The sequence below is a fragment of the Bubalus bubalis genome, chromosome 23 (genome assembly GCF_019923935.1).
Source record: "Bubalus bubalis isolate 160015118507 breed Murrah chromosome 23, NDDB_SH_1, whole genome shotgun sequence".
NCBI classification, from domain to species: domain Eukaryota; kingdom Metazoa; phylum Chordata; class Mammalia; order Artiodactyla; family Bovidae; genus Bubalus; species Bubalus bubalis.
The window spans coordinates 22,750,465-22,778,458 of record NC_059179.1 but is presented as its reverse complement, the minus strand read 5'-3'; the positions used below and the strand labels follow the sequence as shown (position 1 = coordinate 22,778,458).

Genomic DNA, 27,994 nt, shown 5'->3' with positions numbered 1-27,994 from the left:
ATAAACAGGAAGCGGGCGGTAGAGGCAGCAGCAGGGGCATCGGGAGGAGGCAGCGGGAGAACTAGGATTATCGGAAGGTCAACAGAAGCTAACTGAGAAGGAGAAAAAGAGCCTTGGCCATCTGCCTCCAAAGAACGATACGTCGCGGACTCGATCTCAGCTTAGGTTTCCGGCATTCCCCAGCTTAGGCTGAGGCAGCGGCTGACAAAGGGCTCGCGCCGGTGCCGCCGCCCTTCTCATCCGGGCATTCGGGTCCCTGCGGAGCGGGAGGGGGAAGGGCAGAGGGGGAAGGGAAGGAGCAGGAAGGGCGCGCGCTAGGAGCCGAGGCCCTCTCCAGGGCTCCGGGCCGGCGGCCTAACGGACGGAGGCCGAGGAGGACCTGCAGAGGTGGCGGCGGCCGGGGGCAGGAGGATGGTGCAGAAGGAGAGCCAGGCGGCGCTGGAGGAGCGGGAGAGCGAGCTCAACTCCAACCCTGCCGCCTCCGCAGGGGCATCGTTGGAGCCGCAGGCAGCTCCAGCCCCGGGAGAAGACAACCCAACCGGGGCCGGGGGAGCAGCGGTCGCCGGGGCGGCAGGAGGGGCTCGGAGGTTCCTATGTGGCGTGGTGGAAGGTGAGAGCTGTGGCGCGGGCTGGGCAGGAGTGTCCTCCCCCCGCCCCACCCCAGTAGTAATCTGTTCTTTCCTGGTTAGGCGGATGGCGGCGGAGCCTGGGCGGCGGCGGTGGCGGGCAGGGGGGAAGTGGGGGAAGCTCTAAAAGGGGATTATTCCTGTGGGTCTGAAATTTGACCCTGCTGGAACGAGGGAAGAGGCGAGAGGGTGGGCAAGTCTTCTCTCGCGTTCTGGAACGGCGTCGAATTCCCCTCTGGCTATTAACGTGCCTGACCCCACCCGGCTTGGGCTTGGAGCCAGGCGTGCTCCAGTGGAGGCGGTGCAGGGAGTCTGGTCTTGGGCTCTTGAGTTTTACATCTTTGTACCTTGGAATCTTGTTTCCTAGGGTTGTTTGGGTTCACATACGGAAAGGCATATATAGTGCTGCTGCCCCTATCCTTTGGAAAAAAGACTACCCATCAGATGTGCTAGTTGTATTCCTGGAGTAAAGAGGAGCACTGTGGGCATCTAGTTTTACAAATTCCTTTTTGTTTAGAGGTGGTTTTTTTTTGTTTGTTTGTTTCCTCTTTTGTTTATTCAGGCCCCAACCTCCCACCCTTTGAATCCAGTTTCTTTTGCAGCCTGGAAAATTGCCCTTTGCTAACTACTCTGCCTTGCCTTGAGGGATGAAGCTTTGATTTTAATAGTATTTGAGATATGGAATTTTTAGTTTAATTATTTCAGAAGAGGTTTAAAAATTGCTTTTCACCACCTCCTTTCCCATTACCATTTAGGAATGATGGACTTTCTTTGGTGGTTGGAGAAAATGAGTAGAAGATTGTATCACAGTTTATGAATGTAATGGACAAATGTTCCACAGATGTGCATTCTATGAAAGTATAAATCAATATCATTATTGCTCTTACCGGAAGTACAGCATGTATTCGAACTTTCTAAAGTATTTTGGCTGACCCAGGGTTTCCTAGCTTGTATACTTCATTAGTTTTCTTTTATATGTAATGGTGTGCATAGGAGTAACAGTTAAATACTGTCTTTATAAAAAACCAGAAAGGCATGGAAAAAGAAAGAAGGATTGTCCTCTTGGTTGAGAACTTCTGAACATATGGAGTAGTCATTTGAAAGATGGGTGGTGGTTATGGTATTTTACATAAAGTTTAATTGTAGGGGAAAACAAGACTAGTTGGCAGCTAAGGTTAGAACTGAAACGATTCAGTGACGTTAACTGTTGCACAGTTTTGGGGAAAACAGAATGGAAAAATTACCTATGTGTTAGTCCGGAGTCTATGTTTATGAATATAAACATGATTGCTTTGCTTGACTTATCCATCGATGTATTTATAGGACTAGAATCTATCTGCAGGGAGATACTAGGAAAAGAATCTGTGTTTTGTGACCTAAGATCTTGGGATGGAGGGTGGGAGAGAAGTGCTGGACGATTAGAAATTTTAGAGCTAGACTACAGTGAGTCGAAGCAAACTTGCCTGTGGATTACACCTTCAATAATTACAGAAAAAGTTAGTTGTGGTTCAGATCAGTTGATTTGTTTTTCAGAATAGTATTAAAAGGGAACTAGTCTACTTAGAATTGTGTTACCTGTTGTCTTTTCTCCTTCCCATTCCCTAGAGTATTTCCTTGGTGACTAAGCTCCTGATTTTTTTTTGGTGTTTGGTTTTTCTTTCCCTCACAAACCTTTGTTGATTTTATTTATTTACATACTTATGAGGTTAATTTGTGCTTTTATTTGCAAGTATTTAACTACAGTGGCCCACAAAACTTGTTGATTTTAAAAGTACATTTTACACCACAAACCAACACACACATATGTATACATATATAAAAGTGAAACAAAAGTTTTGCCAAAAAGGTCTACCCTGAGTGTTAGTTTTGTTTTGGGTTTTTTGTTTTTTGTTTTTTGTTTTTTTAATAAACAAGGATGAACTTCACTGACAGTCACCAAAGTTCCCAGTTCTTCTTAAGGTTGACTTTAATGATGTGAATAATATTGCAAGTTTTGTGGACGAATCTGTTGATTTTAACTCGTATAACAGCCCTGCTTCCTCTTTGTGGTGCCAGTTAACTAAAACCATGAACCTTACTCTCAAAGAGCAAAATTAGGGTTTCTGAAGATTAAAATGTTAGACCCTTGAAAAAAAATTTTTTAAATGCTGAGACAGCTCTAAAGGAAAGTTTAATGCCTATTCTTTTAAGAGGTAATGATAATGCAAACTGTTGAAGGAAAGCTATAAAGACTTGTAAAATTCACTTAACATTTTAAATCACTTGTAAGAGAGTAACCATTAAATTGTCCAGATTCTAAGTGCTAACAGTTTCATGCGTTAGTACCTAATGAATTTTTCATTTTTATTTTTTGGTCTGTCTCATTATCTTTGTGCAGAGTAACTATTCTGTTTAGAGTAGAGGTTATTACAGTTCAGAAATTTTGGTTTTGAGTTTGTTAAGTTGTGTGTGTAAGGAGCATTTTCTGTTCAAAACAATATTTGAACCATCTTCATAATAGTCTTGAGAGGTTGTCCTTATCTCTGGCGGATGATTAGATTGAGACTGGTGGAAAATAAAGGTTAGGCAAGCTGTAATACCAGTTTGGTGCTTATATCACTAACATCATCCATCTGCAGGTTTGTTTCTTGAATTACTAGTGCTGTGCCCCCACATGGGATACTGGAGTGAGTCACATTCTTGAATTTTCAGTTGTTCAAACATTTGCTCTGGAATTGAGATTGCTTCAGTTTCCAGTTTGGGCCAGTTCCGATGTTGAATTTGCTGTGAGTGTAGTTTAAGGCACTTTTTGGGTCTCTTTTACAATGTAATTTTGGGAAACAAACAAAATCATAAAATTGGGTCAGTCATATTCTTTACTAATTCTGTTCCTTATTTTTTTTCCTATCTTTTCTACCTCTAAAAGTGGTTTAACTCCCCTCCTAGATAGTACTTGTTATTAATAGCAGCTTGGGGTTACTAGGCTTCCCCTCTTCTCACTGTAAGATTGAGATAATCTTTCTAAAAAGTTAGGTTTAAATATATTTGGTCTTTTTTGACAGTGAAAAGAGATGACATTTAGCTCTTTTTAGATAACTATCACGTAAGTAATTAGTGTTCATGGTAGAAAAACCAGAAAATTTGCCTAAGCAAAAAGGGAATTAAAGTCACTTTATAATATCACCCCAAAACATGTTAATGTTTTACTAAACATCCTTCAAATTTTTTATTTTTCACAAACTGACATCATTTGTATTGTAATCTGCTTTTCTCAGTACACAGTTTATCACATTCTTATAATTTCATTCTTACTTTGAATCTAGGATTTTATGGAAGACCATGGGTTATGGAACAGAGAAAAGAACTCTTTAGAAGGTAACTTTTTATTATATAAAGGAGAGTCTTAATTAGTATTTCCTTTTGTTTGAGGAAACACTAGCACTGAATAGGCCGAATACAGTTTGATGATTTCTCAGTTGCAAAAGTTGTTTTAACCTTGGTCTTCTTCCTCTTCACCTAGGCCAGTGGTTCTCAGACTTTCCTGGGAAAGCTGGATAGGTTTGGGGCTTCACTTGCTTCACTCAGAGCTGTTGTATTTTTATTTAAGACTGTTGGATATGTTAACATTGCTTATTTAATTTTTTTTACAACTCCACTGGACTTGAAAAAGGTTCAAAGCTACTGCCCCAGAATATTAGCTTTTTAAGAGATGGAGCTGCTCCGAGAAAAGGGAAAAAATTGAGGTGTATTGGTTATGCATGTTGCCTGTTTATATATATATATATATACACACATGTAATTTTCTTTCCTCTTAAGGCTCCAGAAATGGGAATTAAATACATATTTGTATGCTCCAAAAGATGACTACAAACATAGGATGTTTTGGCGAGAGATGTATTCAGTGGAGGAAGCCGGTAATCTTTTTCTTCTTAATCTGTAAATGTAGAGTATGTGAAGAAAACAGGTATATTTTAAATGTAGTTGTACAAGAATTAAGTATTCCACTTTCACTTTGTAGGTAGTTTTCTTTTATATAGTAACTGTGTGTGTTAGTGCAGATTGAAAGAATAGTACTAACAGTGTGTAGCCATGGTGTGATTCATGGGTTTGCCAGTCTGACTCCACCTGTTTTGTGGTCATAATTGTACTTTTTAACTTCTGCCAGTAAACAGTAGGCCATTGGACAAAGAGGTGCTGAAGCAAGGCTAGGCCTCGGGCAAGGCAAGTGCAAGTTTTAAAGTACTTGGGTGCAAGTTTTAAAGTACTTGAAAAAATCAGTAATAAAGATAAAAAGTATTATCTATTTTTTAAACCAGAACTAATGCAAAAAAATCCATGAACAAAATACCAAAATCTAAAATAAAGACAGGGTTAGTATTACTGATTGTTTTGCTTCAGGTTCAACCAGGTATGGCTTGGTCTTAACCACTTGATTACTAGTACTGGTCCTGTCTTTATTTAAAGTCAGAACAACCTTACCCTGGTTCAGGCCTATACTGAAGTGAAAGCCATCTCAAACTGTCCTTTCTGCATGTGTTCTTATGTCGAGTTAGCTACATAAAATTCATAAATATAAGTAACTAAGACAAATGGTGAAGTGCTTTTCTTTGTGTACTTGAGTGAATGGGGGAACATTTTCATACCTGGAATTAAAATGGTAACTAACAAGTAATTTACTTAATACTTGGTTACAGAGCCCAGCCAAGACAGTGAAGGCAGAAAGTTTTCTTAAATTATGAAAAAAGCAATTAAAACTGCATCTAGTTTGTTGTTTCCTACTCTATATAACTTAAGTGTTTCTTCAACTTGATTATTTTCTGGTGATGCTGGTAATGAAATTTAATGTGATCAAAATATAGTTAAATGACTATCTTAAGATACTACTGAAAGTTATTTAAAGATATATCCTATGGTATGGAATAGTATTTCAATTTACTTAGGAAAATTGTCTGTCACATTTTAGAAACTTAAAGCTGTGATAGATTTCTTTGTTGTAGTTACAGAGATGTCAAGATTGTTAAGGCCATCACTTAACCCTGGTGTTTAAGAACACATTTTTCTTTTCTTCTAAATTATAAAGTAGTTATATGTAGAGTTATTTATTTAGGAATTCCAGTCGTACAGAGACAACAAAAACATAACTCTCAAACACTTGAGAAATAAAATTGGTTTGCATTCAGTAAGAGGAATGATGCCTTAATTGAATATTTTTGAGGAATGTCAATGGAAGGAAGAGAATGCTTTTATTGAGTTCAGGGTGATATTAAATTGTATCAAGTTTGTGCCATTATGTAAGGCCTGTTGTCACATTGGACATGACAGTTTTGTAAAATTGAAGGGACTTTTTTTCTTGACTTATTGAAAATTGGAGAAAAATAACCTTCAGTTTAAAGGTGAAGGCTCTTTTCGTTTTCTATGCTGCTTTCTAAAGTCATGGACTCTGTTCTTTAGAGCAACTTATGACTCTCATCTCTGCTGCACGGGAATATGAGATAGAGTTCATCTATGCTATCTCACCTGGATTGGATATTACTTTTTCTAACCCCAAGGAAGTGTCTACATTGAAACGCAAACTGGATCAGGTAATTTCCTTGCTTTTTCATTATTTTTCCCTGAGTCAGTACATGAAACTGAAAAGTTTCTGAGTTGCTTTTATGATATAAAAAGAAAACAAGGTTCATAGTACTTCTTTGTTCCTGGACAGATTTTTATTTTCTGTGCAAATTTTTTACTTTTGATAATATTTTCTAAAGGGAGTGAAAAGAGCTTTACTGGAGGTACCATTGCTTTATAAACTTCACTTTGCATAAGAACTGCCTTAAAAGAATGCTTAGAAGAAATGCTTAAAAGAATGCTCATAAGCTCCATTCCCATGGATTCTTAATGAAGACTTGAGGTGGAGACTTCCCTCACATTCCAGCTGATTCTGAGTCTTCCAGAGTCACATTTCCAGAAACTGTATGCTGTTGGGTGCTTGCTTGACTGAGCTTCTGAGTGAGGTTATGGAAATAGGATTCACTCGGTTATATGGTTAAGAGACATAATTCAGTCTGGAAATGACTGGCTAGTTTCCCAAAATGAGAAGAAAAACTAGGTAAACATGTAAGCTGTTGTTGAACCTGATTGGAATATACATTCTACTTAACATAAAAGCTGCACATCTGTTTTAGTAAAGTAAGTGTACTATGTTTATTAAAACAAAAGTTTATATTGGACTTCCCTAGCAGTCCAGTGGCTAAGATTTCATGCTTCCACTGCCAGGGGTGTGGGTTCCATCCTTGGTCAAGGAACTAAGATCCCACTTGCCTTGTGGTGCACCTGTTAAAAAGAAAAAAAAAATCTATATATTATTGGTTGTATTGGAATGGCTGGTAAGGAATTTAAAGTTATTAGGTTGTTGCAGAAGTAATTGTGGTTTTGCAATGTTGACATTAATACCCAGCTGTGGATGTGAATGGTGATAGAAGCAAGGTCCGATGCTGTAAAGAGCAATATTGCATAGGAACCTGGAATGTCAGGTCCATGAATCAAGGCAAATTGGAAGTGGTCAAACAAGAGATGGCAAGAGTGAATGTCGACATTCTAGGAATCAGCGAACTGAAATGGACTGGAATGGGTGAATTTAACTCAGATGACCATTATATCTACTACTGTGGGCAGGAATCCCTCAGAAGAAATGGAGTGGCCATCATGGTCAACAAAAGAGTCCAAAATGCAGTACTTGGATGCAATCTCAAAAATGACAGAATGATCTCTGTTCGTTTCCAAGGCAAACCATTCAATATCGCAGTAATCCAAGTCTATGCCCCAACCAGTAACGCTGAAGAAGCTGAACGGTTCTATGAAGACCTACAAGACCTTTTAGAACTAACACCCAAAAAAGATGTCCTTCTCATTATAGGGGACTGGAATTGCAAAAGTAGGAAGTCAAGAGACACCTGGAGTAACTGGCAAATTTGGCCTTGGAATACGGAATGAAGCAGGGCAAAGACTAATAGAGTTTTGCCAAGAAAATGCACTGGTCATAACAAACACCCTCTTCCAACAACACAAGAGAAGACTCTATACATGGACATCACCAGATGGTCAACACCGTAATCAGATTGATTATATTCTTTGCAGCCAAAGATGGAGAAGCTCTATACATTTAGCAAAAACAAGACCAGGAGCTGACTGTGGCTCAGGCCATGAACTCCTTGTTGCCAAATTCAGACTTAAATTGAAGAAAGTAGGGAAAACCACTAGACCATTCAGGTATGACCTAAATCAAATCCCTTATGATTATACAGTGGAAGTGAGAAATAGATTTAAGGGACTAGATCTGATAGACAGAGTGCCTGATGAACTATGGACTGAGGTTCGTGACATTGTACAGGAGACAGGGATCAAGACCATCCCCATGGAAAAGAAATGCAAAAAAGCAAAATGGCTGTCTGGGGAGGCCTTACAAATAGCTGTGAAAAGAAGAGAAGCGAAAAGGAAAGATATAAACATCTGAATGCAGAGTTCCAAAGAATAGCAAGAAGAGATAAGAAACCTTCTTCAGCAATCAATGCAAAGAAACAGAGGAAAACAACAGAATGGGAAAGACTAGGGATCTCTTCAAGAAAATCAGAGATACCAAAGGAACATTTCTTGCAAAGATGGGCTTGATAAAGGACAGAAATGGTATAGACTTAACAGAAGCAGAAGACATTAAGAAGAGATGGCAAGAATACACAGAAGAACTGTACAAAAAAGATCTTCATGACCCAGATAATCACGATGGTGTGATCACTGACCTAGAGCCAGACATCCTGGAATGTGAAGTCAAGTGGGCCTTAGAAAGCATCACTACGAACAAAGCTAGTGGAGGTGATGGAATTCCAGTTGAGCTATTCCAAATCCTGAAAGATGATGCTGTGAAAGTGCTGCACTCAATATGCCAGCAAATTTGGAAATCCCAGCAGTGGCCACAGGACTGGAAAAGGTCAGTTTTCATTCCAATCCCAAAGAAAGGCAATGCCAAAGAATGCTCAAACTACCGCACAATTGCACTCATCTCACACGCTAGTAAAGTAATGCTCAAAATTCTCCAAGCCAGGCTTCAGCAATATGTGAACCGTGAACTTCCAGATGTTCAAGCTGGTTTTAGAAAAGGCAGAGGAACCAGAGATCAAATTGCCAACATCCGCAGGATCATGGAAAAAGCAAGAGAGTTCCAGAAAAACATCTATTTCTGCTTTATAGACTATGCCAAAGCCTTTGACTGTGTGGATCACAATAAACTGTGGAAAATTCTGAAAGAAATGGGAATACCAGACCACCTGATCTGCCTCTTGAGAAATCTGTATGCAGGTCAGGAAGCAACAGTTAGAACTGGCCATGGAACAACAGACTGGTTCCAAATAGGAAAAGGAGTTCGTCAAGGCTGTATATTGTCACCCTGTTTATTTAACTTATATGCAGAGTACATCATGAGAAATGCTGGACTGGAAGAAACAAAGCTGGAATCAAGATTGCCAGGAGAAATATCAATAACCTCAGATATGCAGATGACACCACCCTTATGGCAGAAAGTGAAGAGGAACTCAAAAGCCTCTTGATGAAAGTGAAAGTGGAGAGTGAAAAAGTTGGTTTAAAGCTCAACATTCAGAAAACGAAGATCATGGCATCTGGTCCCACCACTTCATGGGAAATAGATGGGGAAACAGTGGAAACAGTGTCAGACTTTATTTTTCTGGGCTCCAAAATCACTGCAGATGGTGACTGCAGCCATGAAATTAAAAGACGCTTACTCCTTGGAAGGAAAGTTATGACCAACCTAGATAGCATATTCAAAAGCAGAGACATTCCTTTGCCAACAAAGGTTTGTCTAGTCAAGGCTGTGGTTTTTCCTGTGGTCATGTATGGATGTGAGAGTTGGACTGTGAAGAAGGCTGAGCACCGAAGAATTGATGCTTTTGCACTGTGGTGTTGGAGAAGACTTGAGAGTCCCTTGGACTGCAAGGAGATCCAACCAGTCCATTCTGAAGGAGATCAGCCCTGGGATTTCTTTGGAAGGAATGATGCTAAAGCTGAAACACCAGTACTTTGGCCACCTCATGCAAAGAGTTGACTCATTAGAAAAGACTCTGATGCTGGGAGGGATTGGGGGCAAGAGGAGAAGGGGACAACAGAGGATGAGATGGCTGGATGGCATCACTGACTCGATGGACATGAGTCTGAGTGAACTCTGGGAGTTGGTGATGGACAGGGAGGCCTGACGGGCTGCGATTCATGGGGTCGCGAAGAGTTGGACACGACTGAGTGACTGAACTGATCTGATCTGAATGTTGACATTTGCCATTTGATGTTGGAATACATTCTTAAATGTGGATGTATTATACATCATTTTAATGTGCATTTCTCACTTTGTTGTTTTGCTAATGACTTATTACTTGCTGTATATTTTACATGTATTTGAAACTATGAAAATGATGTTAGACAAAAAAGCAAATTCAAGCAGTTTTCTTACTCAAGTTAAAAAAATGGGTCATAAGACAGTGGAGACACAGCATCAACATTTGGCCCAGGAAGTGCTGATGAACACACAGTGCAATGGTGGTTCAAGAAGTTTTGCAAGGGAGACGAGAGCCTTGAATATGAGCACAGTGGCTGGCCATCAGAAGTTGACAACACCAACTGAGAGCCATCATTGAAGCTGCTCCTCCCACAACTAGACTTGAAGTTTTAAGAATTCATTGTCAGCCATTCTATGGTTGTTCAGCATTCGAAGCAAATTGGAAAAGTGAAAAGGCTCGATGAAAGGGAGCCTCATGAGCTGACCGAAAACCAAAAAAATCATTGTTTTGAAGTGTTACCTTATTCTATGCAACAACGAATTATTTCTCAATTGGATGGTGTCATGCAACAAAAAGTGGATTTCATACTACAACCAGTGATGCCCAGCTCAGTGGTTGGACCAAGCAGAAGCTCTAAAACATGTTCTTAAAGCCACACTTGCACCAGAAAAGGTCCTGGTCACTTTGGTGGTCTGCTGCCAGTCTGGCCCACTACAGCTTTCTAAGTTCCAGCAAAACCATTACCTCTGAGAAGTATGCTCACATACATCACAGAAGTGTGCTCACGATGAGATGGCACTGGACCCCCTGCAGACAGCGTTGGTCAAGTCCCAGTCTTCTCCACGGCAACGCCTGACCACACTCGCACAACCAGTGCTTGGAAAGTTGAATGAAGTGGGCTACAGAGTTTTGTCTCATCCTCCATATTCACCTGACCTCTAGCCAATCGACTACCACTTTTTCAAGCATTTCACCAGCTTTTTGCAGGGAAAACACTTCTAAAACCAGCAGGATGCAGGAAATGTTTTCCAAGAGTTTGTTAAATCCCAAAGCATAGATTTTTATGTTACAGAGATAAACTTAACTCTAGTTGGCAAAAATGTGTTGACTGCAGTGGTTCCTATTTTAAGTAATAAAAGATGTGTTTGAACCTAATTATAATGATTTAAAATCAACAGTCTGAAATTGCAGTTAACATTTGTACCAACCTAAAAGTTTGGGATTTCCCTGGCTGTTTAAGGGTTAGGACTTGGTGCTTTCACTGCCAGGACTGGGTTTAGTCCCTGGTTGGGAAACTAAGATCCCACAATCTGTGTGCTGCGGCCAGGGGGGAAAAAGTAGTTAAAATTTCTGTGAATAAGCTCCTAGGAGGTTATTTCCCTGCTTGGTCATATTCTGCTATTTTGGTCTTTCTGATTGATGACTTAGGTTTATGTGCAAAGAAATTAGTTAGCATTAGTGCATCTTGACTAGAGCAAATGACTTGGATTTCTCATGTCTTGGAGTTTATTATCATTCATTTTTTTTCCTCTGGTATGTATCTTCTGTATTGAAAGATGTAGAAGGATAAGCCACATTATAGAAGCTTTGTTAGACAATTTGCTTAGTGCATTGAAACCCAAATGAAAATATGGGTACTGAAACTGTAGCTTTTTAACACAGAAAATAGAAAGGGAGTGGTTTGGTGTTGAACATTCTACTAAGGAAAGTATTTGACTTTTAAGTATAACTATTAACTATATACTTGAATATTTTAAAGCCTGTATTTTTTAGTCTTTAAGATGAGCTGGTAAAGCAACTTGTTTTTTTTTTCCTTTCCTAGGTTTCTCAGTTTGGATGCAGGTCATTTGCCTTGCTTTTTGATGATATTGACCATAATATGTGTGCAGCTGACAAAGAGGTATTCAGTTCTTTTGCTCATGCCCAGGTCTCCATCACAAATGAAATTTATCAATATCTAGGAGAGCCAGAAACTTTCCTCTTCTGTCCCACAGGTATTGTATATAATAGGTTTCTATTTAACTAGTCTTGAAATACATAACTTTGAAAAGACCATGTATGAATTTTATTGTTGTTCCCTGTCCCTTTGGTATGTAAAGAAAGGTAGGAATTCTTTTTCTAGAAGATGTTTCTCCAGATCTTAAGTTGGAGAAATTTTAGGAATTAATAAATGACAACTGAATAGGAGAAAGATTTTGTGTATTTTTTGGTACTAAAAAGTATATGAACATTACCTTTTCTGGATTAGAGGAAGGGAATAGTATTGTCAAAGTGAAAACTAGAAAAAAGCAAATTTACATTGCATTTAACTAAGTCACTTCTTATTTCCCTCCCACTTGTTCCTTTTTTCTGCCCTTGCCTATCTGTATCCCTTTTCATTCCTCCCACTCCCATCTGGGCTCTTACTTCCAGTATTTTTCCCCCTTTTCCTTTTTTCCCCCCTCTTTCTTCTCCCTGGTTCCTTCCACTGAAAATATTTTTTCTTTCTTTTTTTTTTCCCTCTCAAAATTCAGCCTATAAGAAAACTTCCCCGGGCTTGACTTCTTGTTCAGGAAGAGTTTAAATAAGTTCTAAGAAATTTTAGACTGTATTGATTTAACCGTGTGTTTGTCTGTCTTGTTAAGAGTATTGTGAACTGTGAACCCTATCTCTTCTGACGCTACATGAATATTCAAGTAATGTTTAATAAGATCATACTTGGTAGTTACTTAATTCATTGTAAATTATAATCAGTTGTAATTGAGATCTAAGCCAGTGGCATAATTTTGCTTTATTTTTATTATGATATCAATCCAGTCTGTTTGGCCTCTGATTGAAACTGAGATATGTAGGCAATTCAGAGTTTGTAGAAAATGCAAAAAATTCCAATTATTTATCTTTAGGAAACTTAAATTCCTAGTGACCATAGGATCATAAGGATTGATCTGTCCTACTTTTGGAGGAGGAATATCAGGTTTTATGAATTGATTTTTTTTTTTTAAATACATAAATGAGCTAGTTTGTTGACTTCTTTTGGGACATGAGATAGAGGCCTTTTATCATTTGGATGAAAATAGTGTAAAATTGATAATCATTTTTATCCCCATTGGAATACATACTCATGACTATTTCATTCCTATTTTACTGATTAATTTTTCCCCTACATTCAGAATATTGTGGCACTTTTTGTTATCCAAATGTGTCTCAGTCTCCTTACTTAAGGACTGTGGGTGAAAAGCTTCTACCCGGAATTGAGGTGCTTTGGACAGGTAAGTCTTAAAGATTTATACAGTAAAACTTTTAATTAACTAGGATCTAGAGAATTGATTGTTTGTATACTTTTAAAAAGCTGAGCCTTAATGAGATTCTCTTTCTTTTACACAGTATACATTCTTCCCTTAGTATTAAGAATACTTTTTGAAGATTTTGCAGTGAGTCTGAATATCAAAATAATTTATTAATTTTAATTTTCATTGTGGTTGCACTGCATCTTTGTTGCTGCCCACAGGCTTTCTCTAGTTGCAGCTGCGTGCACAGGCTTCTCCTTGCAGTGGCTTCTCTTATTGCAGAGCTCAGGCTCTAGGGTACACGGGCTTAGCTGCCCTGCAGCATGTGGAATCTTTCCAGACCAGGGATGTCTCCTGCATTGGCAGCTGAATTCTTATCTACTATATCACCAGGAAAGTCAAGAATGTTGTATTTTATGAAATGAAAGCCTTAATGCTAGATTGACAGCTAGTATCGATGAGCTGTATTAGCTTTCATTCTAAGAATTAAGGGAAGAAACCCTCCCAGGATTTAGGTTAATGAGAGTTTGTCTAATTGAGGATATATTATATTGGAAAAAAATTAATTACATGGAAAATTTGTTTCTTACTAATGTATCATTTTGAGGAAACGTGCCCAAACCTTTACTATTTGTGCCTTCTAACCACTAGTTCTAGGAATCTACTCTAAGGAAATACTGAGCGAGGGGAATAAAGCTGAGTAGAAGCACATGTTGCTGTGTTGTTATAAAAAGAGAAATTCTTTAAAAATATAACAAAATAAAAAGTTACATGCAGTATATTACTATTATGAAAAACTATGTATGAGAGCCTTTTAATAAATGATGGCCTTTATTTCTAGGTCCTAAAGTTGTTTCTAAAGAAATTCCAGTAGAGTCCATTGAAGAGGTTTCGAAGATAATTAAGAGAGCTCCAGTAATCTGGGATAACATTCATGCTAATGATTATGATCAGAAGAGACTGTTTCTGGGCCCATACAAAGGAAGATCCACAGAACTCATCCCACGATTAAAAGGAGTCTTGACTAATCCAAATTGTGAATTTGAAGCCAACTATGTTGCTATCCACACCCTTGCCACCTGGTACAAATCAAACATGAATGGAGTAAGGAAAGATGTAGTGATGAGTAAGTAAATGACTTAATTCTTGACTTTGGGAAGAGATTGGGGTTAACTAGAACCATTAGTGAGTATATGTTCTTTTGTCATCAAGAATTTTTTTAAAGGTATTGTTTTGTCCTGTGAATGAGATGTAAATGATATAAAAAGGGTTCCCTGGAGTGGCTTTGGGCAAGTTACTTAATAACTTTTTGGCCTCAGTTCTTTGTTTTTAAAATGTGACTTGGCCTTTGAAACCTGAGGAACTAGACAAAGTAGTCTTAATGTTCCTGTTACCCCTTGAGTAATTCTGATTGAATTTATGTTTTCAGATGATTATATTTAAGTGGTGTATTTTAGATGGCTAGATATTCTTATCTGAGTTGCTTACTATGTAATTTCAGTTTAGCTTACATTTATGAAACATATTCTTAGACACTGGCTTACTGATTTTTATTTATTAAAAATTCTTAATTGAATTCCAGGTAAGAGAATACTGACTAGTTGTTTATTCATTAACATTTAGACACCTATTTATCAGACACTAAGGATTCAAAGAATAAAATAGTCCCTACTTTGAAAGAATTAGTCTGGTGTTGATCAAGCAGGCAAGGAACTATACTACAGAATGAGGAGTACTGAGAATAATTATCTACAGAACACTAGGGGGAACACAGAGGAGGGAGTGATTGATTACCTCTCTTAAGCAAAAATGGGTAAATGACTTCATGGAGAAGGAAATCCTTAACACTGGGTGAAAATATAAGTAAAGCCTGTTGGGCATTAAAAGATCGGCGGGCTAGAGATGAAAACACTATCAGTGGACATTTATCAGTGATTTGTCCAGTGATTCTGAAATTAGTGTTTATTATTTCATTTGGAATTTTACATTTGGCAATGCATTTAGATGACTAGTCTAGGTGAAATGGTTCAGTGAAGGGTCTTGGTTGTGTTTGCATTATTATGCTTAAAGTTTGTTCTTATTCCGGTTCTTCGCCTCTCCAGTTTTACTGTAAGAATTAGTGTTTTGTAATCAAAACTGTTTTTGTGCTCTATCTCTTTTGCAGCTGATAGTGAAGACAGTACTGTATCAATCCAGATAAAGTTAGAAAATGAAGGCAGTGATGAAGATATTGAAACTGATGTACTCTATAGTCCACAGATGGCTCTGAAGTTAGCTTTAACGGAATGGTTGCAGGAGTTTGGTGTACCTCATCAGTACAGCAGTGAGTTTGGTCTTTTCTTTGTAAGAGGGTTGGATTACATTGTTTGAGACATAAGAACATTTGTGATGTTCTATTACAGGCCCACCAAGCAAAATGAAATTTAAGAATCTAGAGAATAAGGTTTTTAAAATTTTACTTTTGGCCTTAAGTAGGTTTTATCTTCTTGGAATGCTGATTTGTTTTTTTTTTTTTTTCAGTAGTTGTTCAAAAATACAGATCTTCAAAAGAGAAGAAAATAATTAGGTGTTGCCATATATATGATCTGTGTTTCCCCTTTCTTCCCTTCCTCACATCCCTGGTGGTTTAGAGAAGTGGCACTTTTTCTTAGGGCTCAGATTATTTGGAATCTCAAATTGAGGCTTAGATGTACGATAAGTAGAAAACATTTCTCTGGATCTTATTTGTTCTGTTTCGCATTCTGATTATCTTTCTGGCAATTTGTTTTTATAGGTAGGCAGGTTGCACACAGTGGCGCTAAAGCAAGTGTAGTTGATGGGGCTCCTCTAGTTGCAGCACCGTCTTTAAACGCCACAACTGTAGTTACGACTGTTTACCAGGAGCCCATTATGAGCCAGGGAGCAGCCTTGAGTGGTGAGCCTACAGCCCTGACCAAGGAAGAAGAAAAGAAACAGCCAGATGAGGAACCCATGGACATGGTAGTGGAAAAACAGGAAGAAACAGACCACAAGAATGACAATCAAATACTAACTGAAATTGTTGAAGCTAAAATGGCAGAGGAATTGAAACCAATGGACACTGATAAAGAAAGCATAGCTGAATCAAAATCCCCAGAGATGTCTATGCAGGAAGATTGCATCAGTGATATTGCCCCTATGCAGACTGATGAACAGACAAACAAGGAGCAGTTTGTGCCTGGCCCAAATGAAAAGCCTTTGTACACTGCAGAACCAGTGACTCTGGAGGATTTGCAGTTACTTGCTGACCTTTTCTACCTTCCTTATGAGCATGGGCCCAAAGGAGCGCAGATGTTACGGGAATTCCAGTGGCTTCGAGCAAATAGCAGTGTTGTCAGTGTCAATTGCAAAGGAAAAGACTCTGAAAAAGTGAGTATACTTAATATACTTGCTTCTCTGGCCTGGATGGATCCCCATGCTGATGATATGCAAGAGGTCTTAAATGAAAATTGGCCACATCTTAGAGTGTGTTCTGTAAAGTAGGTACTGCTGCTGCTGCTGCTAAGTTGCTTCAGTCGTGTCCGACTCTTTGTGACCCCAGTAGACGGCAGCCCACCAGGCTCCCCGTCCCTGGGATTCTCCAGGCAAGAACACTGGAGTGGGTTGCCATTTCCTTCTCCAATGCATGAAAGTGAAAAGTGAAAGTGAAGTCGCTCAGTCGGGTCCGACTCTTAGCGACCCCATGGACTGCAGCCCACCAGGCTCCTCCGTCCATGGGATTTTCCAGGCAGGAGTACTGGAGTGGGGTGCCATTGCCTTCTCCGAAAGTAGGTACAGACTCTGCTGAATCATGTGCTTCCATAGTTTGACCTTACAGTAGTTAAGAATGAAAGAAGGTCAAAGTTGATTAATATTTTAGGGATATTTGTCAGTCTGGGGAGACACAGACTTATATTGCTTATCTTTAAAAGTTTAAGCCCTGTGATTCTTTAATCTTGAGGATAAATTTGCAGGTACTTGATAACATAAACAGTTTATAACTGTGCTTTAGATTATGTTTTTAAACTTCCAATTTTTTGAGTGTTGTTATTGATCCTCAATAGATTGAAGAATGGCGGTCACGAGCAGCCAAGTTTGAAGAGATGTGCGGACTAGTGATGGGAATGTTCACTCGGCTCTCCAATTGTGCCAACAGGACAATTCTTTATGACATGTACTCCTATGTTTGGGATATCAAGAGTATAATGTCTATGGTGAAGTCTTTTGTACAGTGGTTAGGTAGGTGCACCAGGAATAATCTCTTCTCAGATATATTGTCCCTTAAAAGAAAAAAAAATTATCCCACAGGGAGAAAAACATTTAGGGAATTGGTGAATTTCCAACTATGTTTAAATTCCTTGCCTAGATTTCAAAGATGTAGCTGTTGTTACAGACTTGAGGTGCAAGCCTCAGTAAACATATCGAGCACATTGATTTTTCTCCCTTGGGCTAATTCAGCATAAATATCTTGAAAATGTGTTGAAAGTACTGACTTTAACTTGCTCTGACTGAATGCTTCCTGGATGGAACCATGTATACCACTTTGATCTGATTTGGAGATGAGACTCTATGAATTGTGACTATGTGAGCTCTCTGCTGCTTGCTGTGTCTTGATAACATTAATGCTGTGTTTAACAGAACAATTGCTGAAGTGACCGAAGGGGCCTGGAAAGAGGAAGCATCCTCCCAGCCCTGTGCGCATGCGAGCTTTAGTGGTAGGCTATTCTGGTGCTACCTGGTATTATTTCATAGGACTTTTTCTTTATCCCTCTACCAAGTAATTGGTTTAGCAGGGGATAAAAATTGCAAACCCCTGAAAATGCTTCATTAAATGGAAGTTCTCCAACAGTGAAATTTTTTTTTTTTTTTTTAAAGTTCTCAAGCTTGGTAAAAAGCACCAGCATGGCCAAGTTTCTCCAGGGAATCTCATTTCATTTCCAGGTTTTCAATCCAGGTATAAGGAATATGTAATGGACTTAGGCATAGTACACAGCAGGCAGCAAGGCTAACTAACATGTCAATTTTCATAGTAGTCACAAACACTATAATGGGTCACATAGTCTTGGTTGTGAAATAGAAATATGAAACACTGTGAGCTTACAGTTACTCAGAGGTGGTAGCAAAGAGATTTCTCTCTGTGTATATACTCTCAGATTCTTAAATATATAAAAAATATTTTCCTTTGATACAACTAAAAATAGCAGCTAAAAATAGAGGCTGATTGTTAATATGAAAATAGAGGGAATTCCCTGGCTGTCCAGTGGTTAGCACTCCACACTTCCATTGCAAGAGGTATGGGTTCAATCCCTGGTTAGGGCACTTCCCGCAGGGCATGGGCAAAGATAAAAAAATAAATAAATTGGGAGAAAAGGAATATAGAGAACTTTGGGTTCCTGTATATATTGCACAGCAGGTAAAAGAATTGTGACCTCTTCCTGTTAAAGGCTCCAGGATACCTCTTCTGTGTGATACTTGTCTGCTTTTAGGCTTAGGAAAAACCTCTATTGTTTGTTGGATGGTGGCATTTGCCTTCCAGGGGATATATTAACCTTTATAGGGATTGAAGTTTTAAATTCCCAACCTATAATTCAGATTATTGGGTTTGAGAAAGTGTTGCTTAAAACATTGGCTACTTAGCTTTCGCTTCAAAAATTATTAAAACTCTTGATTATATATACAGTATTGTTGCTTTTTCCTCTCAGGCTTTTACCTCTGAACTGTGCAGTTCCAGGGGCAGCTTTCCCTAATTGTATATAGCTGTTGTACAGTCTCAAGGTCAGAGTATCTTAGAAGTTTTAAGTAATCATCTTGGCATCCACATAGCTTCCACAACAGCTCACGACAAAATATTTTCATGGTTCTATAGTAATTTCAGGGAGTTACTGATTAGAACCCTTTGTTTTCCTCCAGTCTCCAGTCCAGCTGGCATTCAGTCCTTTAAAGAATGTGGCTATGCAGTACTTTTGATTACTAACGACTTCTATTATCTTCTTCCCCATTGTGTACAGATGGGAGAATCCTCAGCACAAGTTCTACTACTATTGGATGGACAGCGGCAGATGTTCACAGCGCGTCATGATTAATTAGTTTAAATTAAAAGGTTCTGTGAGGTAGCTCAGGTAGATTTAAGGGCAATAGGCATGAACTGAAGTCACGTTTGCGCAGCGACTGAGGCATTAACCATGTTTTCATTTATACAGCTCTTCGTACATGCAACTTTTTATTGTAATAGTTGGAAGTGCTAGTTATGTTGTAGTCTCAAAGTGGGGGGTAGGGGAAATTGGCCGTTCCTTAAAGTTTAAGAGGTTCAGTTTTTTTCCTGCAGTGTAAAATTACACTGAGCTATGGAATGGGGCAGGTTCTCTTCATAATCAAAATTTTTACCCTATTTCATATTTATTTAACAAATACTACATTTTATATATATATATATATATATATTTAAGTACCCCTACCCCTGAGAAATGACAACCCTGGATATAATCTCTTAATGGGTCTGAATTGTCAGCAAAAAAAATTGGTTTGCTTTGGGACTGTCTGACTAGCACACTATATATTGTACTGATGAGATTGTTAACTTGAACAGGAGGTAGAATGCTGTCTTCAGTTGGAAAAGAACTATATTGCGCTGCTTTATCTTGTCAGAAAACTAGGCAGGTGATTGTGATTTGGCCTCCAAAATATCTTTTAATTTTCTCTTATTACTAGCTTCCTTAATTGTCTGTGGAAGGCAATTACAATTTGCTTTTAATTCTCTCTCATTATTAGCTTCCTTAATTGCCTGTGGAGTTGGTTAAGTGCTGACCTTAAATGCAGATTTTTGGACCTCAAAGCTTGCCACTCCATGTATGAGCTAAGTGCACCACAAAGATTATAGTGGTTGCTCAGAGGAGCCAGATACTGTCATACTTTTAAGAAAAGTATGTTTTAGTTCTGGACAAATTAGGAGCATCAGTTGGCTCTCTTTAGTTCTCAGAATCTGTCAGACTGGTATTGTTACCAGTTGAGCCAAGTCTGAATTTGGATTGTCCTTGTCAGAAAAAAGTACTCACGGTTTTTCATTGTCAACTTACTGAATAATTTCTTTTATTCTGCTGACCTTAGTTTTCTGACAAGATTAACCCCTGTTCTCCCATTTTCCCCTTCCCTGTACCCTTCCTCAAAATGTAAAATGTGACTTCAGACAAGTTTAATTCCTTGGGCTGTGATAATAAAATGTGTCATCAATTTCACTTTATTTCACTTTAAAGTTACTGTACTTTTGGTAGAGAGGAAGCAGCTGCCTTGATTTTTATATAGCTGTACCTAGGGAATATGTAAACGTGACTTAGACAGACTTGACACTTTCCTTCCAATAATTTAATAAAGGGTAGAACTCTCTCACTAGAACAGTGATTATTCATTAATCAGAGGAAGGAACGTCAGTATTGAAATTCCATTACAAGTTAAAAAAAAAAAATTATTATCACAGCCTTGTCCTGAAACCCTGGATTATTATTGTTAGAGAGCTGTTTCCACAGTGTTTGTTAGTTTGTTGGACGTTTGAGACCCCAGGAAATCCCCTTTCTCGTAACGTTCTCCGCTTGGATCTGATCTCAACAGGGTGTCGTAGTCATTCTTCAGCACAGTTCTTAATTGGAGACCAAGAACCCTGGGCCTTTAGAGGTGGTCTAGCAGGAGAGTTCCAGGTATCAATATGAATTCACAACTGAATTGACATTTTCTTTGTTTTATGAGAAATCTTGTGTTGCGCATCAGATGGCTGGAAGGATTGGTCTGCCGAAGGCTTTCTAGTCCCAAATTCAATTTAGTTACATAGCTGGATTTTAAATCAAATTTTCCTCCTCTTTCGCAGTAATTTCTGAAGGAGATGCTGCCAATCCCCCCGCGCCTGCGAAGCGCAGCGGCTCTAGGTATACACTTCACATTGTTTCTTTGCAGGTCGCACAGCATTTTAATCTGCGCCCGCAATGCACAATGCGCGCATGCTTGTCTGCCAGTGGAGACTCCATGAGCAAAAAGAATAAATAATTATGCAAGCGAATGGTGAAGGGGCTTTGGGGTATTTTCCCAATTATTTTAGAAGTTAATTTTGTACTTGAAAGAACAGTCCAGGAATGAAAATTTAAACAAAATGAGGCTTTTTTGGTGTTGGAATTTTGTTCATGGACTTTTCAGGTGCTCTACTTTTCTCCCCCCAACAGGTGCTCTGCTGCGCGCAGCAAACTGAAGCGCATTGCTTTGGGGATAAAGTGTCTCCTGGACAGATAACCCTCTTCAGACCAAACCTCTCCTCCTGACATTCTGTTCTGCCATCTTTTAGTAGAGAGATGGTCTATATAAGATTGGTTTAAAAAAATAGAATTGTCATAATTGGAATAGATTTTTTTTTTTTTTTTTTTTACTGTAAATTTAAATCCCCAGTAGTATGCCACTAAAGCTATGTAACTCAGTTTGGGTAATTTCAATTCAGAAGCATTCCCCTCCCTCAGCAGAGGTGTTTATGTTAGTATAGCGTAGCGCTCCCCTCTTCTTTAGGTCTGCCTGCAGTAGCCAGTTAATGTTAAGTTGGTAATCTGCAGTGCACACTCATTTAAAAAAGTGAATGTCTTCCCAGCACTAATCTGTCTCCCTTTTTTTTCTTCCTACAGCGTTTGCTGCCAATTGATGGGGCAAATGACCTCTTTTTTCAACCACCCCCACTGACTCCTACCTCCAAAGTTTATACTATCAGACCATATTTTCCTAAAGATGAGGTAATTGTCTACCTGCCAACTTGGAGTGTGGTTATGGTGAACACTTAATACTTTCTTTGGAACTCCCTGATTAAAAAAAACCATTTTTGTGTCTTAAAATACAGACTTGAGATGGAGAAAGTTAACTGAAACATTAAACATGGGTAGTTTAAGGAAGAGCCTAAGGAGTTTAGACTCAACATCTTGTGCTTAGTTTTTTAATTATTTATTTGTTTGGCTTCTCTGGGTCTTAGTTGTGCTATGTGGTATCTTTAGTTGTAGCATGCGGGATCTAGTTCCCTGGCCAGGAATCAAGTCCAGGCCCCCTGCATGGGGAGGGTGAAGTGTTAGCCGCTGGACCACCAGGGAGGTCCTGTGCTTAGTTTTTAATCAAATGAAATGTATTCAGAGTTGGAATCCTGAACAATATCTGTGTGATATGTTGTTCTAGCCTGATGTTCTCCAGTACATTTTCTGCAGTTCGTAAAGTGCTTCCAGGCTGTTGATAATCAGCTACAGAAAAAGGCAAGCCTGCTTAAATCACGTTTTAAATATTTTGGGTGTATAGAAAGCTGAGAGAGAGCCTCATAGTTTGCTGAATTTTGAATCCACTACTTAGTGCCTAAAACTATCCCCTGCAAGGCAGTTCTCACTGTTTACTACAACTGTGCTGTTTTCTGCTGATTTTACAAATATGACAATAAATATTTAACAAAGCAGAGGTGATGTTTATGACAAGTCAAACATTTTGTTATTCCCTCTTCTAGAAGTCCTTTGTGACTTATGCGTCATACTGTCAGATTCTGTTGCCATTTTTCTTGATGTGTTGCTTAATTAGATTGTATTTTCAGGCTTCCGTGTACAAGATTTGCAGAGAAATGTATGACGATGGAGTTGGTTTACCTTTTCAAAGTCAGCCTGACCTTATTGGAGACAAGTATGTGATGCAGTGTTTGTTGGACTTGGGAGTAGACATTTCAAAGGCAGGATTCTCTGGTTGTGGGGAGATGAAGACTAGAAATACAGATACAGTTTTTTAGGAGTCCTACTTTAGTTGTAATAAAATCTGAGTTATTAATATGCATAAATTTCCAGTTTTTATTTATGTCAAATGTAGTTTCCACACATTGTCAGTTAAGTGTATCGGGCTTTATTATATCACTGATTTCTGAAGTTTTACGTTAGTAACTTAACTCATTCTGGTTTCTTTTCTTCTGAGCAGGTTAGTAGGAGGGCTGCTTTCCCTTAGCCTGGATTACTGTTTTGTCCTAGAAGATGAAGATGGCATATGTGGTTATGCCCTGGGCACTGTAGATGTGACCCCCTTCATTAAAAAATGTAAAATTTCCTGGATTCCCTTCATGCAGGAGAAGTATACCAAACCAAACGGTGATAAAGAACTCTCTGAGGCTGAGGTAATACACAGATTTAGAATTAAACAATGGTAATTTTTTAAGCAAGTAAAGTACTTATTAAAGTAAAAAAGCAAGCAGATATATCTTAAAATCCCAGTGCTTTCTAAATTTCTTACAGAGAAGAATTCTTAGGGCTTATTCTTACTGGCATTTTCCACTGTTCCCAACATCTTTTGATTTGGAGCTGTTGTATTACTTTCTCAAGTGAAAGCACAGTGTTGACTTTGAAAGAACCTTCTTTTTTCCCTTTCTTTTTTGCAGCACCAAACTTGTATGTTATGGTTTCTTCTTTGGGTACTCAGGGCAAGTTGAGTAATTAAAAATCTCATTTGCGTGCTGATGAAGCTAACATGCTGTCTCAGTAATGCATTTCACATGGTAATATGAGTGAAAGTCGCTCAGTCGACTCTTTGCGACCCATGGACTATACAGTCCATGGAATTCTCCAGGCCAGAATACTGGAGTGGGTAGCCTTTGCCTTCTCCAGGGGATCTTTCCAACCCAGGGATCGAACCCAGGTCTTCTGCATTGCAGGCAGATTCTTTACCAGCTGAGCCACCAGGGAAGCCCAAGAATACTGGAGTGGGTAGCCTCTCCCTTCTCCAGGGGATCTTCCCGACCCAGGAATTGAAGTGGGGTCTCCTGCAATGCAGGCAGATTCTTTACAACTAAGCTATCAGGGAAGCCCTCACATGGTAATAGGAATGACAATAAAAAGTTTCTTCTGGAGGATAATCTTTACTTACACTCAGTAAATACTTTCAGAGAATATACTTGGACTTACATTTGTGACATTGTCGTTTTTCTTCTGTATTGCTCCTCCCCCTTTTCTGAAATTCTCTACCCCTCTTCCCCACACCAGTGTACTCAAATTCTATTACTATTTTTTACCTTTTGCCTCTAGCTAGATGGCAGTGTAATAAGAGGCTGGTTTGGAGTAGGCTCCTTTACTTAGAATTACATCAACATGACTACAGCATGCTGGTGATTGAGCTGTTGATGTGTTGCTTTTCCATATCCAACGGTTCTCAGCCTAGGAACATATGAAGAATAACCAGTGTGTCTGTTACAAACTTTTTTTGTAAAAATTGTAAAGTATACATAAAATTTACCATTTTAACCATATTCTAGGGTATAGTTCCAGAGAAGGCAATGGCACCCCACTCCAGTACTCTTGCCTGGAAAATCCCATGGACGGAGGAGCCTGGTAGGCTGCAGTCCATGGGGTCGCGAAGAGTCGGACATGACTGAGTGACTTCACTTTCATGCATTGGAGAAGGAAATGGCAACCCACTCCAGCGTTCTTGCCTGGAGAATCCCAGGGACAGGGGAGCCTGGTGGGTCGCACAGAGTCGGACACGACTGAAGTGACTTAGCAGCAGCAGGGTATAGTTCGGTCGTGTTAAGTACATTCACATTTTTGTGCAAGCAGTACAAACTTTAAAAACATTGTTTTATTTTGAATTATTTAGTTTTTATTTTGAATAATTTTAGATGTACAGAAGTTACAAAGATAATAGAGTTTAGATATACCCTTCACCCACTTTATACATTTGTCCTTGTCTAAGAAACCAAACTCTTCACCTTACTTACAGTTTTTCCATTAATGTCCTTAATCTGTTCAGGATCCAATCCAGTATACTACATTACATTTAGACAAACTTAAAAAAAATGAAAACATGTCAGCTAGAATTATAAGCTAATTGATTTTGCATGTGGTAATTTTCCCATTACCAGAAGAGTTATTATTGAATACTGCTTTCCTTTTCCTGTTTCTAAGTTCTGTAGTTGGGATATGTAGATTCATAATGAGTAGCTACTGAAAGTCAAGAGATTCATCCTAATTTTTACAGAAAATAATGTTGAGTTTCCATGAAGAGCAGGAAGTACTGCCAGAAACTTTCCTTGCCAATTTCCCTTCTCTGATAAAGATGGATATTCACAAAAAAGTAACTGATCCAAGCGTAGCCAAAAGCATGATGGCTTGCCTTCTCTCTTCACTGAAAGCCAATGGTGAGTAGATATTGTGGAGTTGCTGGTATTTGGGCTAGGTGAGGGCAGGACTCTTATTTTAGGATAAATAAAGAAGTAAATTTACATTCCTTTCTCCACCGCTGAACGGTTTTGCTTCTGAATTAGTGCTGCAAGAAATGCATGTGTATTAACCATTGAAAAATGCTGCTCTTTTATACTATGAATGCCTGTATTAAGCCCCAATTAAATGAGAAGTGAACACATGAATTTATGTTTATTTTGCCAGGAGATTTATAAACGATAGTTGAAAATTAAATGAACCTTGGAAAGACTTCATTTAGGAATGCAGAATCGCTGATACTTTCTCTTCTTTGAGTTTGTTACTTAAATCTTCAAAAATACTTTGCCATACATTCAGTTCAGTCCACTTAGTCCAACTCTGCAACCCCATGGACTGCAACACGCCAGGCTTCCCTGTCCATTACCAACTCTTGGCGCTTGGTCAAATTCATTTCCATCGAATCCAACAACAACCTTTAAAAACTTCTTAGCCTTTGGGCAAGACAAAAATGAACATACAGAAGCTGAGCACTAATTAGAGAATTAATGAATGAGAATGCACTTTGTTGCATCTTTGTATCATTTGATTCAATGGTGTCCCCTTTGTGGGATAATTGAAACAACTCTGAGGAAAGTATAATTCTCAGAAGTGTTGTGCTTGGAACTGAATGGTACAGGTGTGAGGTGTGTCTTAATACAACAACACATTCTGGTTGTGTTGACTTGTGACATAGGTTGGAATAGGCTCTGCTCTGTGGGTCCTTCAAAGGTACTTTGTATGTGTGTGTATGTATAATATTCATATATTCATCTATACATATTATAATTATACATTCAGCAGACCTATTGTTTGCCTTGAGGTTTGTTCCATCCAAGGCTGGTGCCAGGCCCAACCCTGCTTAGCTTCTGAGATAAGACAGGATTGGGCAAGTTCAGAGTGGTATGGTTGTAGACACTTAGGGTTTTGGACAACTTCTTTGCTAAAAGATACTCTTTCTGAGGAGTTTTACTTGCTGTTCAAAAAAAATTTTTTTTGACGTATATTTGACAAGGATTATCTGTATTTAAAGTGTACAATTTGATGCCTTGAAAGCCAGTTAACATACCCATTACTTTAAGATAGTTATCATTGCAATATTGATGAATATTAATATCTATTGGCTTTATATAAATTTTAAAAATTATGTGAGATTTAGGGACTGGTATAGATAATCTCCTACTATGATCTATTTGAAATATATAAAGATTAATCACAAGTTCATAATTCTACTAATTCAGTAACATTTATATTGTGAATGTTTTGGTTTTTTCCCCTAGGGTCCCGAGGGGCTTTTTGTGAAGTGAGACCTGATGATAAAAGAATTTTGGAATTTTACAGCAAGTTGGGCTGTTTTGAAATTGCAAAAATGGAAGGATTTCCAAAGGATGTGGTTATACTTGGTCGGAGCCTGTGACATTTGTCGGCACTAAGAACTGTCGGGAAGTCTTAACTTCACCTGGTGGGTGGTGGTTGGGGTCTTCATACAGCTCAGCCTCTGGAGCGGCAATGAATCAGCCAATTCAGATTGGAAACAAAGAGGACTGTGTAAAACTCACTCATCATACTTAGAGACTACTTACTCACTGGTTGGAAGAAGATAATACTGCTGCGAATCCTGTAGGAAAGAGATTTGGGCCTCCTTGTTGGGTTTTGTGTTCGGTGCCAGGACCTCGTACACGGGCTTACCGGGAGGGGTCTTCAATAAATGCAGTCAGCACTGTTTTCTGCATCCATTGTGGTCGCATTTCTCACCTAAGAGCGAGCAATCATTGTCATCCTCCTTGGCTTATTGACTGAAATGCATCTCATGCTTCAGAGACGTGGCAAAGATGAGAAGGATTTGGGTTCAGAGGCCTCAGGGTGGAGAGTCCAAGTGGGATGGTTATGGCATTAGTTTAAGCTGAGGAAAGGATTTCAGTTTGGGTGGTTTTTCTGCTTTTTGTAAAGCCTTGGCCAGTTGTCTCCTAGTGACTATTGGTTCAGGCAAGTTGTGATTTGTAGGGACAGATGTGCAGTTGTTTGTGGCAAAAGCCTAAAAGTGACAAACTTGTAAAAAAAATTTTTGTATATAAACTAGCTGTAACCTGACTATCCTTTGTTTTTGTAATTTTCCTTTTGAAAATGAAAGGGTGTGGTTCAGGATGGCACTTTGAATAATTAATGTAAATCAGTGGGTTTTCTTTACTTTTGTCTTTGGTTTTGTTTTGTTTTTAAAAGAAGTTATTATTTTCAAAGTGCCTCCCACCTAGGGCTAGGCCATGACCACTTTGGGTACAAGAGCCTAACTTCATAGGATTCACAGTCTGTTGCAAAGTGCAGTCATTTCTGGAAATTAACCTCAGTGCAGGTCAGCATGTGAAATGTTAGTTTTGACATCTGGCAACTAGGGTTTGGGGACTGATTGATCCCATTTGCCCACAGGTCAGTTGTCCTTTAATTTCAAGACGTTACTACTGGTTTTATTAAATCAGTCTTTAGTTCTTGCATGTTTGTATCTAATTTTTAAAAGAATGAGTACACTTTAACCAATGACTTATGGTTACCCTTTTCTCTTTCCTTTAACCGCAGGTTCTGAAAGC

General features: G+C 38.8%; 1 protein-coding gene across 4 annotated transcripts; it reads left to right on the top strand.

The window, feature by feature from the left end:
* Positions 1-4: 4 nt before the first annotated feature.
* OGA (O-GlcNAcase) lies at positions 5-27,144 on the top strand. Of its 4 annotated transcripts, XM_044934885.1 has the most exons (17): positions 7-610; positions 3,929-3,980; positions 4,422-4,519; positions 6,057-6,187; positions 11,751-11,922; positions 13,078-13,176; positions 14,036-14,320; positions 15,359-15,517; positions 15,968-16,581; positions 17,256-17,430; positions 20,794-20,879; positions 21,843-21,947; positions 22,407-22,451; positions 22,778-22,863; positions 23,149-23,341; positions 25,195-25,354; positions 26,693-27,144. In XM_044934885.1, the coding sequence occupies exons 1-17, from the start codon at positions 412-414 to the stop codon at positions 26,827-26,829; spliced, it is 2,796 nt and encodes a 931-aa protein (XP_044790820.1). In that variant the 5' UTR covers positions 7-411; the 3' UTR covers positions 26,830-27,144.
* The last annotated feature ends 850 nt before the right edge of the window (positions 27,145-27,994 follow it).

Coding starts and splice junctions, on each gene's coding strand:
- OGA (XM_044934885.1), top strand. CDS start 412: ATGGTGCAGAAGGAGAGCCAGGCGGCGCTGGAGGAGCGGGAGAGCGAG. Junction 3,981..4,421: donor AGAAAAGAACTCTTTAGAAG/GTAACTTTTTAT, acceptor TTTCCTCTTAAG/GCTCCAGAAATGGGAATTAA. Junction 23,342..25,194: donor AAGAACTCTCTGAGGCTGAG/GTAATACACAGA, acceptor TAATTTTTACAG/AAAATAATGTTGAGTTTCCA.